The 13,179-nt window shown below is 40.7% G+C and overlaps 1 protein-coding gene across 1 annotated transcript in view; it reads right to left on the bottom strand.

Moving 5' to 3' along the window:
- PLCB4 (phospholipase C beta 4) overlaps positions 1–13,179 on the bottom strand; it is a 209,894-nt gene that overhangs the window by 45,001 nt on the left and 151,714 nt on the right. The window contains exons 18-23 of the mRNA XM_069495811.1: positions 11,489–11,589; positions 9,615–9,650; positions 7,362–7,503; positions 6,675–6,759; positions 6,233–6,357; positions 4,318–4,369 (exon numbers count right to left, since the gene is read on the bottom strand). Coding sequence (XP_069351912.1) covers positions 4,318–4,369; positions 6,233–6,357; positions 6,675–6,759; positions 7,362–7,503; positions 9,615–9,650; positions 11,489–11,589 — 541 coding nt within the window. The remainder of the gene's footprint in view (positions 1–4,317; positions 4,370–6,232; positions 6,358–6,674; positions 6,760–7,361; positions 7,504–9,614; positions 9,651–11,488; positions 11,590–13,179) is intronic.

The following is a 13,179-nucleotide window of genomic DNA, read 5'->3' as shown; positions in this document are numbered from 1 at the left end:
CCCATGCTTGGTTTAATGCTCTGCAGCTAGTATCTTAAAATTCTCGATAATTTGTGAACAAGAGCCCTTCATTTTCATTTCACATTGGGCCCTGCAAATTACATAGCTGGTCTGTCTGGTGCTTTTCAGTACAGGAAATGAATTCATTGTAGACATCCCGGTCTGTGTGGCAGACGTAGGCATAGGCCAAAGCCAATGGCAAGGGAGGGGTTCAAGGCAAGGGAGGGAGTGAAGAAGGGTCTTCAGCCAGGTGGGTTGACAGGAGCCCCAAGAATGAGAAAATGAGAGCCATAAGGAAGTATATCCTATTTCAACACACCCAAGCTGCCATCCATCGTCCAACAGGCCAGTATCTTATTTACCAGCAAGAATAGCTACTGATTATGACCGCGAATTGCCATGGATCATTAGACACATTCCAACTTAAGGACGTCATACCGTAGTCCCCCTTTACTGGTGATTTCACTTTCCACGGTTTCAGTTACCTGCGGTGGACTGTGTTTCAAAAACATTAAGGCATTTCGAGAGTGAGAGAGAGACTACATTCACATAACTTTTATGACAGTATATTGCTATGATTGTTCTATCTTATTCGTTATTTTTGTTCATCTCTTGCTATGCCTAATTTATAGATTAAACTTTATCATAGGTACGTATGCATAGGAATAAACATACTATACATAGGGTTTGGTACTATCCATAGTTTCAGGCACCCACTGGGGATGTGGGAAAGTATCCCCCAGAGATAAGGGGAGAGCGCTGTATAAAAATTGTGCATCTTTGAATTGTAAAATGTCACACAATTTTGATATCAATCACCCAATTTCCTATGAAAGCCTGAAAAGATTTAAGATATTAATTTATTATTTTAATATTTATCAATATTAATTTTACTATTTTAAGATATTAATTTACTATTTTGTTTTGTTAGGAATTAGAGAAATGCCTTCCATTTTTCCACCTTTAAAAACAAGCCCGTTGACCCTTTTGTTACAACAGAGGGGTCCGTTCATCATCCACGGCAAATGTGTCTTGGGGTCTGTGAACCTATATTTTGCTCTTGCTCTGTAAACCTATCTTGCCCCTCCCTCAATAAAGTTTGTTTCACGCTTGCAAAAAAAAAAAAAAACAATAAATAAAAATACAATAAAAATAAAAACAAACCTGTTATAAACTACTACTCCTTTTCCTGGTAAATCTCACACTTCCTGGGCCCAATGGTATGGCCTCTTAAACATCAGCCCACAAAGCAGGAGAGCATTCCCAGGAGGGTTTCTGATGTTTTCTCACAGTTGCTAGATCCTGGGGGTGTTTATGTACCTTGCACACTGATGTTCTATTAACATATAAAACAGCTATTGTTTGCCACCGTAGGTCTGAAAGGCATAGAATTGCCTTTTTACAGAAACACAACCCTCGGACACAGCCTACAAGGGTTGTTTTAAAGTCCTTGCAGGTGGCTGGGAGAACCACAAGGACAACGAGGTGACAGCCATGCAGTGCCCCGGCTGGTCGTGCCCCAGGGACACGTGCTCCTGTGCGGTGCGGGCCCTACATCTACCATCACCAAGGGGCACAGAGGCCGACAGGCGAAGACAAATGCTTGTCTTTTCCCTGTGGGTGACAGCCTTGGCCTGCAGCTGGGCACGGGGAAAAGGACAGCAGGGACACAGACTGGGCAGTATCGCCAATGCCTGGTCATACTAGAGGCACCGCAAGGTCTGATTTTCAGCCTCTCTGCGAGGCCTACGCTTTTGGTCACGTCGCCTCAAACACATCAGCACAGAATGCCAGCTTCAGTAGCAGCACTGTCCTTGTTGGTGAAGGTTTTTTAAAATTAATGAATGCATTTTCCAACGAACGATGGGGCAGAGAGGGAGACACTGAACATGCTAACGACGGCAAGGCAGAAACTCGTGAAGAGAAACACACTAAAGACACAGCTCTGTCAGGACCCTTGTCATCCAGAGACGATTCTCCCTGCATCAAGCCAGGCTGCCAGGACCAGCCTGGGATTGCTGAGGTGGGCGTGGAAAGTGCTGGAAGCATCACTGGGCCACCGCACGGTTACAGACGTGAGCACAGCCACCCCGACAGTTCCTGTATGAACCAGGAGCGCTGTGGCTGTCTCTGTGGGCTTCCTGAAGGCTCGGTTTGAACAGAGCACGCATTGAATTTTGCAGGGTTTGTGTGTGTGACCCATCGTAAGGTCTTAAGCTTTTTTTAAACCTCACTTTTGCACAGAAATTTGCAGTTCCTGAAGTGCTTTCATAGACAGTCACTTGTTCAACCATATTGAGCTATCATGATTGTTAAAGAAAACATTTATTGCAAACACTTGTTAAAGACGGTAAGGGGGACTTTATTCAAGGGAGGCCATGAGGATAGGTGGTCTGAGGATAGCTCTGACTCTAACAAGGACAAGCGGGGATTTATAACCAAGGAGCAGGGTATGTACGGGTCAGTGGATGGGAAATTACTAAGAGGAAACCTCAAGGATAAGGGGTTTCTAGCTAAACTGACTTGATATGGTTATTGCTGAAGGTAGGCCACAGTGATCAGATATCGAGGGTGCTCAGATGCCAAGGGCGGGGGACTGTCCCTAAACTGATGTAGCAGGATTCTGGCTCATACTGCATTTTACAATGACAGAGAGGGAAGCCCAAGGCTGGGCCTAGTCAGAAAGGACTCAGTTTTAGCCAAACGAGAAACTTCCCCCTCTTGTTCAAGGAAAGAGACTTTCTTCTTTGCTTTGAACACAATAAACCATGTGTGGCAGGTGTTACTGTCTTTATTTTCTCAAGCAGAGAATCAATGTTCAGAGTCTAACATACCTGCCCAAGGCAACACAGCTAGTATGAGGAGAAGCTGGGAGCTGGGCTCAAACCCTGGTCTTCAGACTTCCAGTCTAGGGGGCCTCACTGCCTCAGCCCACCACTTTGAGGGGAGAGAATGGGTGGTCGTCTATGGAGCAACTTATGTGCAAAATCTCCTGGTTACGAACACTTGGCATTCAATTACAAAATAGCTGTAACAAAAATTTGAAATGGGAATGCAGACCTTTTTCTCCCTAACTGCATAATTTTTATTTCTTTCAAAGCATACAGCAGAGGAAATGTCGACTACACTCCAGGTATGTATGTGGTGAGTGATTTGGGTAATAGTTTGATCACGTGTGTATACAGCCACACTGGCAAGAGACCCATCCCGCAGGCAGGCAGAGGTAGGGAGTGTGCACTCTAATAAGCCATTCCTAATCCACAACTGCTGAAAAATTTTATCTGATTGGCCATTTTCAGTGATGAAAATTAAGATTTCCAACCAGGTGAGCTACCATGAAGAATTTCTTAACAGTAGCATAATGAGATGGGACTCCACTGGATTAGTCTACAGCAGGAGTCCCCAACCTATTGTGAGTTGTATTATGATTTCATTATATATTAGAGATAAAGTACACAATAAATGTAATGTGCTTGAATCATACCAAAACCATCCCCCCACCCCTCCACTGATCCATGGAAAAATTGTCTTCCATGAAAATGGTCCCTGGTGCCAAGAAGGTTGGGGACTCCTGGTGTATAGGCCTCTGGGCAGTGGTCTGAGACCACTGACTTACAGTGGGACTTCAGGACAGATGCCTGGGGGAAAATGGCCACACAGTTTTTTTTCATCTCTATAGAATTCAAACTTCACATTTTCATTTAACCTTTCAGCATTTCAGTGGAATTAACATTTCCTATTTCACTTCTTGGTTCACAGATTTTAAAGAGTGTTATTTAAGTAAACTAGAACAATATTCACAGCATTATTCTTTGACAACTGCTATTTTACAAGACATGCAAAAGAATCAATAAGAGGACAAAGGTTTATTCCCAGCTGAATTAAATTCAACTTGCTACCTACAACTTCATTATATATGAAATTAATTTCATTGCTATATTTGTCTTAGGTAAAATACACATATTTAATGCATATGTCTCTAGTTAATGTCCAAGTGATCAGGGATCATTAAGTGTCCCAGATATAAAAACCTCCTATTGATTTTAAAGTGAGAGAATTAAACCCCAGAGCATATATGATGAACTGCTTAAAGGGTGGATTAAAAAAAAAAAAAAAGAAAACTGCTTAAGTAAAATGGGGTAGATGAAGAATGTATATTTGCAAATATAATCTATCTAGGGACTTCATTTGTTTCTATCTCATCCCTCAAACCCAGCTTAAATTCCGCAGCCCCTAATTAAAAATGACACGGTTTCATTATAACCGTAATACGGACTTCTAAGACTAGGTGACAACAGTTTAAATCACATTACTTACCCGCATGATCCATTATACTCAAATTTTCCCTGATTCAATTGCATCGCTAAATCTGTCAAGAGACAAAAATAATTTAGCATCTTGTCTCCCTGGAAAAAGAAGATCCTGATGGGTGACTTTAAACAATGCGAACCAGATTTTTCCTATGCTCCAAAGTCCCTCTTTAATACTGCAAGGTACTGCTGGATCTGTTTAAAGGCACACAACTCTCTCTTCCGTGTTGAAATGACCTCATGTTTAATTTAAACATTAAATGTGTTTTCATAAAGATCATACTAGAATTGCTTTAAAAATCACACCCAATATATGAGTTATATGATTGTTCAATTAGTGTTGAGAGTGGAGATACCCAATCTGCTATAGTTGGAGGGTATATGCCTCAGGATCCCAGAGGGAGGGGACACTGGAGATACCTATTAGGGTCAGTGTGAATACAAAACTCTATTTAAAAGTTTCAAAAATGAACTAGGTATCACATAAAAATTGGTCGCTGGTTCCCAGGGTTAGACTTAGGAGGATTTCTTCTGGCGGGGTCTACACCGGCAGGGCATGGCTTATGATTTTTCTCTTGCAGGTGGGTAAAATCTTTCTTCTCTTCAGCGACAGAAATGTGTAAACGGATGGATTTTTTCTTCTTCTTCAAAATGTTGTGGTTAAACCTAACATGATAGAATAAAACCTAAGCTGGCCTAGTGAATAACTGTTTTAGGATCATTTAACCCATATTATGGACTCATTGACAGCTGAAAACGTAACTTGAGCCTTTTTAAAATTTTTAACCTCATGACCAAAGGTCAAGAATAACTTGACCCTTTTTAAGTAAGTGAAGTCATCAGGGCACTGTGGGGACACCATGTAGAATGGTGACTCCAGCAGGAAGGGCTTCTGGTCTCTGAGGAGGCTCCATCAAGGGTTGGGAAGTCGAGTTGATCACGTTCATGCCAAAGGGACGAAAGTCAAAGCATCTTTCAATAGGTCCAGGTGTTAGGAAGCAGGGTGACAGGGATGCTCAAAATATGGAGTAGAAAAGGAAAGGTCCTCAAATTGGGAAGCAGAGGACATACCCTTATATAGCAAAGGACTGAAGGAAAAATAAAAAGATTTTTGGTTTGGGGTTTTGTTTTATTTTATCAATTTTAAGAACCATGCTGCAGTATTAACCATATAAAGTGAATAGGTCTTGTGGCATATTTCTATCTATTCTATTTCTATTTTGCTATCTCTAATCTTCACACCGTGGTCCCAGGCTCTTAAACAAACCTTGAAAACTTTTAAAATTTGGTTATGCATTTATAAAAATTTACTCCTCTTTATCCAGGAAGAAGATAAAAAAAGAATCATTATATATTGGAAACCTATCTTTGAGTACACTTTGGAGGACCAAGTTATCCATTAGTCCCTCTAAGAATATGCAACTCCTTACACACCCTTTTCAGTGGAGTTTACTGCATAATATTCTGTACTTTTATGGTGAGGTGCCACTGTGTCATTGATATTTATTGAATGGTCACAGTGGTCAGGGTATTTTCCAAAGGAGAAATGAGTCACAGTTGCTATACAAAGATATTCAAATTCTTCTCACTTCATTCTGCCTCTGGAGACAAAGATAACAAGTTTGATCCAAAAGGAAGGACAATTAGAAATATTTTGGAATAGGGGATAATGTTTAGCAGAATAGTCATGGCATCTATGAAAGGAATTAAATTTAAATCACAACATATTATCTTCTATCACTGTTTGATTGCTCTATTTTGGGTTTTTAATTTCTCACCATTATATAAATCCAACAAACACATTGTTTTGCCATATGTCTGCTTCGTTTTAAAAATGCCCACAGCCAAATGATGCCAATTGCTGGCACCATCCTGTCAAAGTGTTCTCATGGAATTTGGGGTCACTGGACATCAGCTCCTACCTGGGGTTTGATAGTTCAGTGAAACCATCTGGCAGCCAGCGTTCCAGAAAATCTGAGGCATGTAATTACTGGAATCAACTCGGCCTCCCTTGGGGTAAATGCGACTCATTTGCCGTTTGTTATAACTGTGGAACTTATTAAGGAAAACGGAAAAAAAGAGTACAATGGCAGAGATAAATAAACCACAAAGAGCTAAAACAACAAAGGTCTAGGCCAACAATGGCAAACAGGTAGATAGCATGGAGCACATTTCACATGTACAAATAATGCTTATGAGAAAAATCAAAGTTCACTGTGTGGATTATAAAAGCAATTCTGATTTGGGCAGATTGTCACAGCTGCCATGATCTTGCACATATATTATGCTATTATTTATGTCCGAGACTCTTGTCAAACCAAAAGCACACCCACCAGTCATTCCACTTGAAACACATAAGGATACTTTACAAATTCAATCGCGTGTGTCTTCAGGTAGCCAAGACCGACCGATTCATTAAAAGAAGACATGTTATAATGAATATTGCGTTCTGTTAAAAAGAAAGATGGACTCAAGAACCTTGCCAGCAAACCCTCACAGAAAGACAAGCAATAAATATAATTACATTGAAACACAAAGACTTTGAAGCTAATGTTACAGTATCGCATCAGTAACTCCTACTTTCATTAACATACTGGGATGGAGACAGGCTGACTTTTGAAAAAGTGTGTTCACTTAAATTTGGAGTCATTAAACAAATTACGTGTACCCAATTGCCATAGCCACCCCTGAAATATGTATGTTTGATGACAGGGATGGCTTCACTGGCCCAGAAATGATTATGAAAAGTTTTTTTAATACTTCCTATGTTTTTGGAGACCAGCTTTTGATGAAAAGAAGTCTTACAAAAGCACATGGATCGCAAGAGGCTGCAGGGCCCAGTGCTGACAAATCCAGTCTCTCAGAGCCACCTTGTGGGCAAAGCGGGGAATGACAACACAATGCCACTACACCAAGGGCATGAAAATAGGGTGATGTGGAACAGAACCCCAGGCCCAGAAAGAAAAGCAGCAACAAGTCAGATCAGATCTCACTGGCACCATGAAAGAAAAGCAGACAAAAAAGGCTATTGCATTTAACCTTTGGTGTTACCTTCAGCCACATGGAAACCTTGAAACTTTACCGGCTGTGCATAGTTGATCATTGCGGACAAATATGGATGGATATTAGTGGTAGCACCTACGTATTTATAAGATGCCATCCACGCCTGCTCATCTTCTACCGTGACCAGGCCCTGCAAGCGCAAGGAAGAGAACATACAAGTCGATGACTTCGGTGGGACTCACAGATACACGCTGCAGACTTCCTTACAAAAGTAATTTGCATACGCCCGTTGGAAAGTAAACTTCCTTTTCGCCCTCAGTTATACTGACGGATAATTCAAAAAGTTAGGGCCTATTGTACCTCCAAATGATGTAAAAGGAGGTAATCACCAAATATGAAGCTTCTCTTACATTTTTAGGACAATTTTATATTTTCAAAGGACTTTAAAACATTCAAGAAACTATATTGGGCCTCACAGTACTGCTGTGAAATATATACAGCAGGTATTATCATTTGTATTCTCACAAGTTGAGGCACAAAGTCAAAAACTGTGACTCCCAAATGTTAGTGTGGATCAGAAACACCTGGAAGGCTTGTTAACTAAAACTCAGATTCCTGGGCCCTCCCCTCAGCGTTTCTGTTGAAGGGAGCCTGGAGTGAGGCCCGGGGATTTTCACTGGTGTAACGAGTTCCCAGGTCCCCAGGATGCTGCTGGTCTGGGTGGCACTGCTCTAGAATTTAAGCCACATATACAAGTGGCTTATAGTATTTAAAAGAAAGTGCTTATTCTTAAAATTATCTGATAACTTGCTACTCAGGACATACTGAACTTGTATTATTTTGCATAGGGGAAAAAAGAAAACAAATTAGTTTATTTCTTGATCAATCAGAAAAAACAAACCTGACGACAAAAATAACGCCTTCGAAAGTGATCAACATTTTTGTATAGAAGTTGGAAAAGCCAAATTTCCTGCACAGATTGAATCTAGTTGGATAAACTGCTTAGTCACATGATACAATCCACGAGTTTAAAAAATGGTCCATTTGTCGTAACTGATGATTTAACAATCTGAGCATTCTAAATCATCAAACTAAGTTCACCAATCAAAGCCTGAAATAAATAATGAAATAAAGTAACTTGGTTTTGTTTTTGTTTTTATCATTTTCTTCATATGTCTGGACCCCTTCTCCACCAAACAAGGCAGGGGCCACCGCCTGTGCCTTCCTTGTGTGTTTAATGATAATGAATAACACAGGTACTACATGCCTGGCACCAGGATGAATTCTTGCACGCACAATCTCACCGCTGTCGGTCATACGTAGTGAGGACTACAGTCCTACCCACTGACCACATAAGAAGTCTGAGGCCTTGAGGATTAAAATAACTTAGCTAATAAATGGCAGTGACCAAATGTCAGTCAAGCTGTGCACTGTTACTCTAATACCTTATGAAATTCTAGTATATAAGAGTGTACTCACAAACATGTTGGGAGAAGACAACGATCAGATTTATTCATAAATTGTTTTGAATTTAATATTTAGACAGTGAGAAGATAGGGTCTAAAGTCCAAGTAAGACCCCACAGACAGCAAGGCAGTATTTTCTGAAGCTCTGAAGTGTGAGAATCAATCAAGTTATAAGGCAGATTTCAGCCTGTGGCTGTTATCAGTCTATTGTATAATAACCCATATACACTTGCTAAATAAGACCATTTTGATCAGACTGAACTCTGAAGGGGATAAAAGAAACTGAAAATTTATCTTTATCTTCCTTATAATAAGGCCAATAGCTAATAACATCGAATAAAAATTATAGAAGATATGCAGTGTGAAATTAACTAATGATCTTTCAGAATGTTAGTATAGTCGGAATCAAGACCAACCTTTCTATTAGGATATAATATGGACTTGATGACCCATTAGGTCATTTTTATTTCCAAATTCATTATGCTGGTGATTATATAGCCCTATTCTAGGAATGAAATCTCTGACTCCAACTAAGAAAATGCCTTACTGCATTGAACACCTATTTTTAGGAAAATCATCTTACTCACCTGCCCTAGTTTTGTGATTTTTATCAGGATTAAATCATTTTATCACCATGATTGATTATTTCCTTTGAAGCCTTATAATTAGAGGCATCAAGCATGCAAGTATTATACCTATAAATAGTTAAGCCTGACATTTCGTGGGCCAGAGAGAGACAGAGCAACACCACTACTTAGTGTAAAATGTTCAACATTAGAGGGCCACACAGGGGTGTCTCATAATGAAAACATGCACAAGGGAATTATTTTGTTACCTTTTTGATATTTTCATGTTCAAGGTCATCTGAGGCCTAAATCAGAGAAAGAAAAATAATTTGTTTACTTCTCTAAAGAGCAAAATTCCAAATTTATTGGCAATCCATATGTAAATACTTAAATCAATATAAGTAAAACTTGTTATTCTATTTATTTGTTATGATGACATAAAGCCATAGACAAAAGCAAGTACTAAAACAATAGGATGACCTCACTGTTTCATATATTAGAAAAGCTAATCTTAATGCTATTTCTCTCCTTTACTGACCGTCGTCGCCTACTTAGATGCTTCGTTATAATCATTTAATTAATGCTCTAGTCAAGGGGCTTGGGAAATAGATAATCAATGTGGCCACCTCCCGGGATACGCAGAGGACAGCAAGCATGAACAGCCACTCTCCAGTAATTCAACATTCACGTTTGGGTATGTGCTGCGGACTGAATGTTCCTGTCTCCCACACCCTTCAAATTCATACGTTGAAAAACAAAGCCCCAACATGATGGCGCTTGAAGGTGGGGCCTTTGGGAGGTAATTAGGCCAGGAGGGTGGAGCCCTCATGATGGGATTATGTGTCCTTATCCAAAGAGACAAGAGAGAGCTGCTCCCTCATTCTCTACCACCTGCAGACAAAACCAGGAAGAGGGCCCTCCCCAGAACTGATTGGCCCGTACCCTGATCTTAGACTTCGCAGCCGTCACAATTCCCTACATCAGAAAAGGTAGGGTGTAATGGCAATATTGCTCCGGCTTTGCTCATCAGGTAAATACTCGCCCAGCTTCCTATCTCAAAATGTACCTACCCACCTGCATCTTCATTTACTGTCTTCACTGATCAAGCATCCCTGCTCCCATCAAGGACCACACCTTCACATCACCACAGTCCCATCCCTTCTCAACGCCTCAGGGAACTCCCAGGCAGCTATCCCCTCTCTGTCCGGCAGGACTAATCGTTCCACTCTACTAGTACCATTTCCCACAGTTTGCAAACACACTCCAGATCCATCCTCCACCACCTAGTTCCCACCTCCCTGCCCCATCTCATCTTGTCCCACTCTGCCTCTCATTCAATCCACTCTACCTGCGCTGTCTTTGCGGTGTGGTCCCTCTGCACGGAAACGTATTCCTCTGTCTCTGTGAAGGGCTGATGCCTCTCTCCCCTTTGGGCCCTGGTTTCCGTATTCCTGCCACCTCATTATTCTCCACTTCAGTGCTCATTTTTATTTTCAATATAGCACTTATCACAAGTTGTGATTATATAACTATTTGTTTATTTGTTTGCTGTCTGTTCACTAACTCCTTCCCTAAACTATAGGGGGCTACAAGCTGCCTAAAGGCAGAACACAAGTGTGTTTTGATCCTTGTAGGTCCTCATGGCCTAGGCTGTGCCTGACAAATAGGAAGCACATTGTAACTATTTTTCTTGGCTGAATGACTGGAAATATTTTTATGCTTATTCTACAGTAGGAGGATGATTATCTAACTAGTAGGGCTGGTTCTCTAATGAGGCTTGATTTGGGGCGTTCAGAGGTCATTTTCCTGATGATTTCCACAGGCTAACCTTTGCCACTGGGTTACTGCTGTCGTTTCCCTACCTACCTATAGTAATGTGATAAATGATAATATTTAAAGGACACTGGCCAAACGGGGAGTGGTGAACCCTGGGCCTAATGAGTGATTTAAATGTCCTTTTAAAATTAATCTCGTATGTGTGTCAAGTTCTGGTCACCCAGCAGAGACTTTGATCCTAGGCAACTTAGAAAAAAGAATCATAAGCTACTTTATTCTCTTGTAGTTGTCATGTTTCCAAAATTTCATAAATAACAGCTGCTACCCCTCGAGAAGAATGAAAGAAAAGGGACGTGAAGACTCTGACCTTCTTGACGCTATTTGCAACAGCTTCCTTGTGACCCAAGTCATCGGCAGAAAGTTCATTTCCAAATTTGAATTCGGGGTGAGCTTCCTCCTCTTGGTCAGCTGCGTGAAGGACAAAAGGAAACCCATGAAGCCAAATTACTGCCAAGCAGTCAGATCTTGCTCACAATCTCGGGCAGAACATAAGCACTTTTAGAGAAAAGAGCTGCTAACAGAAAATGGGGATATTTAAATACGTAATTTTTTGGAAGTAAAACTCTCACTAAACCCTTACCGTATTCAAGATCAAGGAGCCTGTCTTGTTATTTATTATTTCTCTTGCATCTAAATGGTGTTTAAAATGCTTGACGCTTAATAATTTTTTCTTAAGCGAATGGCTACTTCCATCCCAGTCTACTAACTCTAACAATAAAAGCCTCAAACACTTCAGGAGTATCTGTGACTCATAGAAGGGCATTTTGATCCTTCATGACATCTAGAGAAAACAAGAAGATACAAGCAAAAAAAAATACACTGGATAATTCTGAAAGAGAGTAAAATGTCCACCTGAACTTTATGGGCATAATGACTTGTGGCCTGGAGAGGTGTGATATAAAAACAGAAGACCTTAGGAGGATCGTACTGCTCCTGTCTTCCTAGCTTAGGTTTAAAAGACTCAGGACTCATTGATCAGGCTCAGCTAGGAGGGGAGCTGCGAGTGGGTGCTATATACAGCTGGTGGCCCAGGCTGTGAAAGAGGCACATACACACTGTCCATTGGTCCCAGAAAGTGACATCTGGTATCCACCCAAGGTGTCCATGAAAAAAGGATCACCCGTGGAAAATGTGCCACATGCTGAGGTGAGATTTGGATTCACACAATCACCATCTGCAATAGCTCAAATGGATCCCGAGAAACCCACAGACTTCAGGACCAGGCCAACACAAATCCACACTGTCATGGTACAGGGCATGAGAGACCTTTATTGTTTAAAAAAAAAAAATAGTGAAAATAATTTCTGAGAATGAACTCACAAGGGAGGTGAGCAGACCCGTGAGAATTAGAGGTGTTTTTTTAGGCATGTTTAAAATGTGCCAAGGAGAATGGAAAGAACAGGAGTAAATGAACAACTGTTTCACTGATTCTAAGATGCATTTATTCACATTTTAATATTTCTGATATTGTAATGCAGTCATCAATGGTAATTTACAATCAACTGGACCTATTTTTCATTCTTAGTCGTAATAAAACAGTGGCATGTTTCAACGGGTAGTATCTTGGATTTGAAATTTGAGAGACTTTTTTTGCAAGGTGCTATTCCAGGCAGAAGAGGGTGAGGGTAAGGCACGGATTCCTTCCTCTTCTGGAGCTAATATTCCGATGAAGGGATATTCTAGAGGCAGATGATTGAAAAACAAACAAAACCCCCCAAGACAAAAAACAAACAAAAAGTAGGTCATAGCCTTGCAGGAAGAAAGGATTGAGGAGCTAATATAGGTCTTAAAATAATCTAATCCAGCATCTGTCTTCACTTATAGATGAGGAAATAGATACAGAGATACGATTTGACTTGTCTGAGGTCACAGAACAAGATTTGGACGGACATGTCTCCTGATTCTTGGCACAACGCTCTCTCCATGACCTGCAGTCTGTTACCAGGATTTTGAAACTTCCCCTGGCACTACTAAATTTCCATTTCATACAGGTCCAGT

Source organism: Eulemur rufifrons, chromosome 20 (assembly GCF_041146395.1).
Source record: "Eulemur rufifrons isolate Redbay chromosome 20, OSU_ERuf_1, whole genome shotgun sequence".
In the NCBI taxonomy this organism is placed as follows: domain Eukaryota; kingdom Metazoa; phylum Chordata; class Mammalia; order Primates; family Lemuridae; genus Eulemur; species Eulemur rufifrons.
The sequence above is the reverse complement of the archived record's forward strand: the minus strand, read 5'-3'. Positions and strand labels throughout refer to the sequence as shown.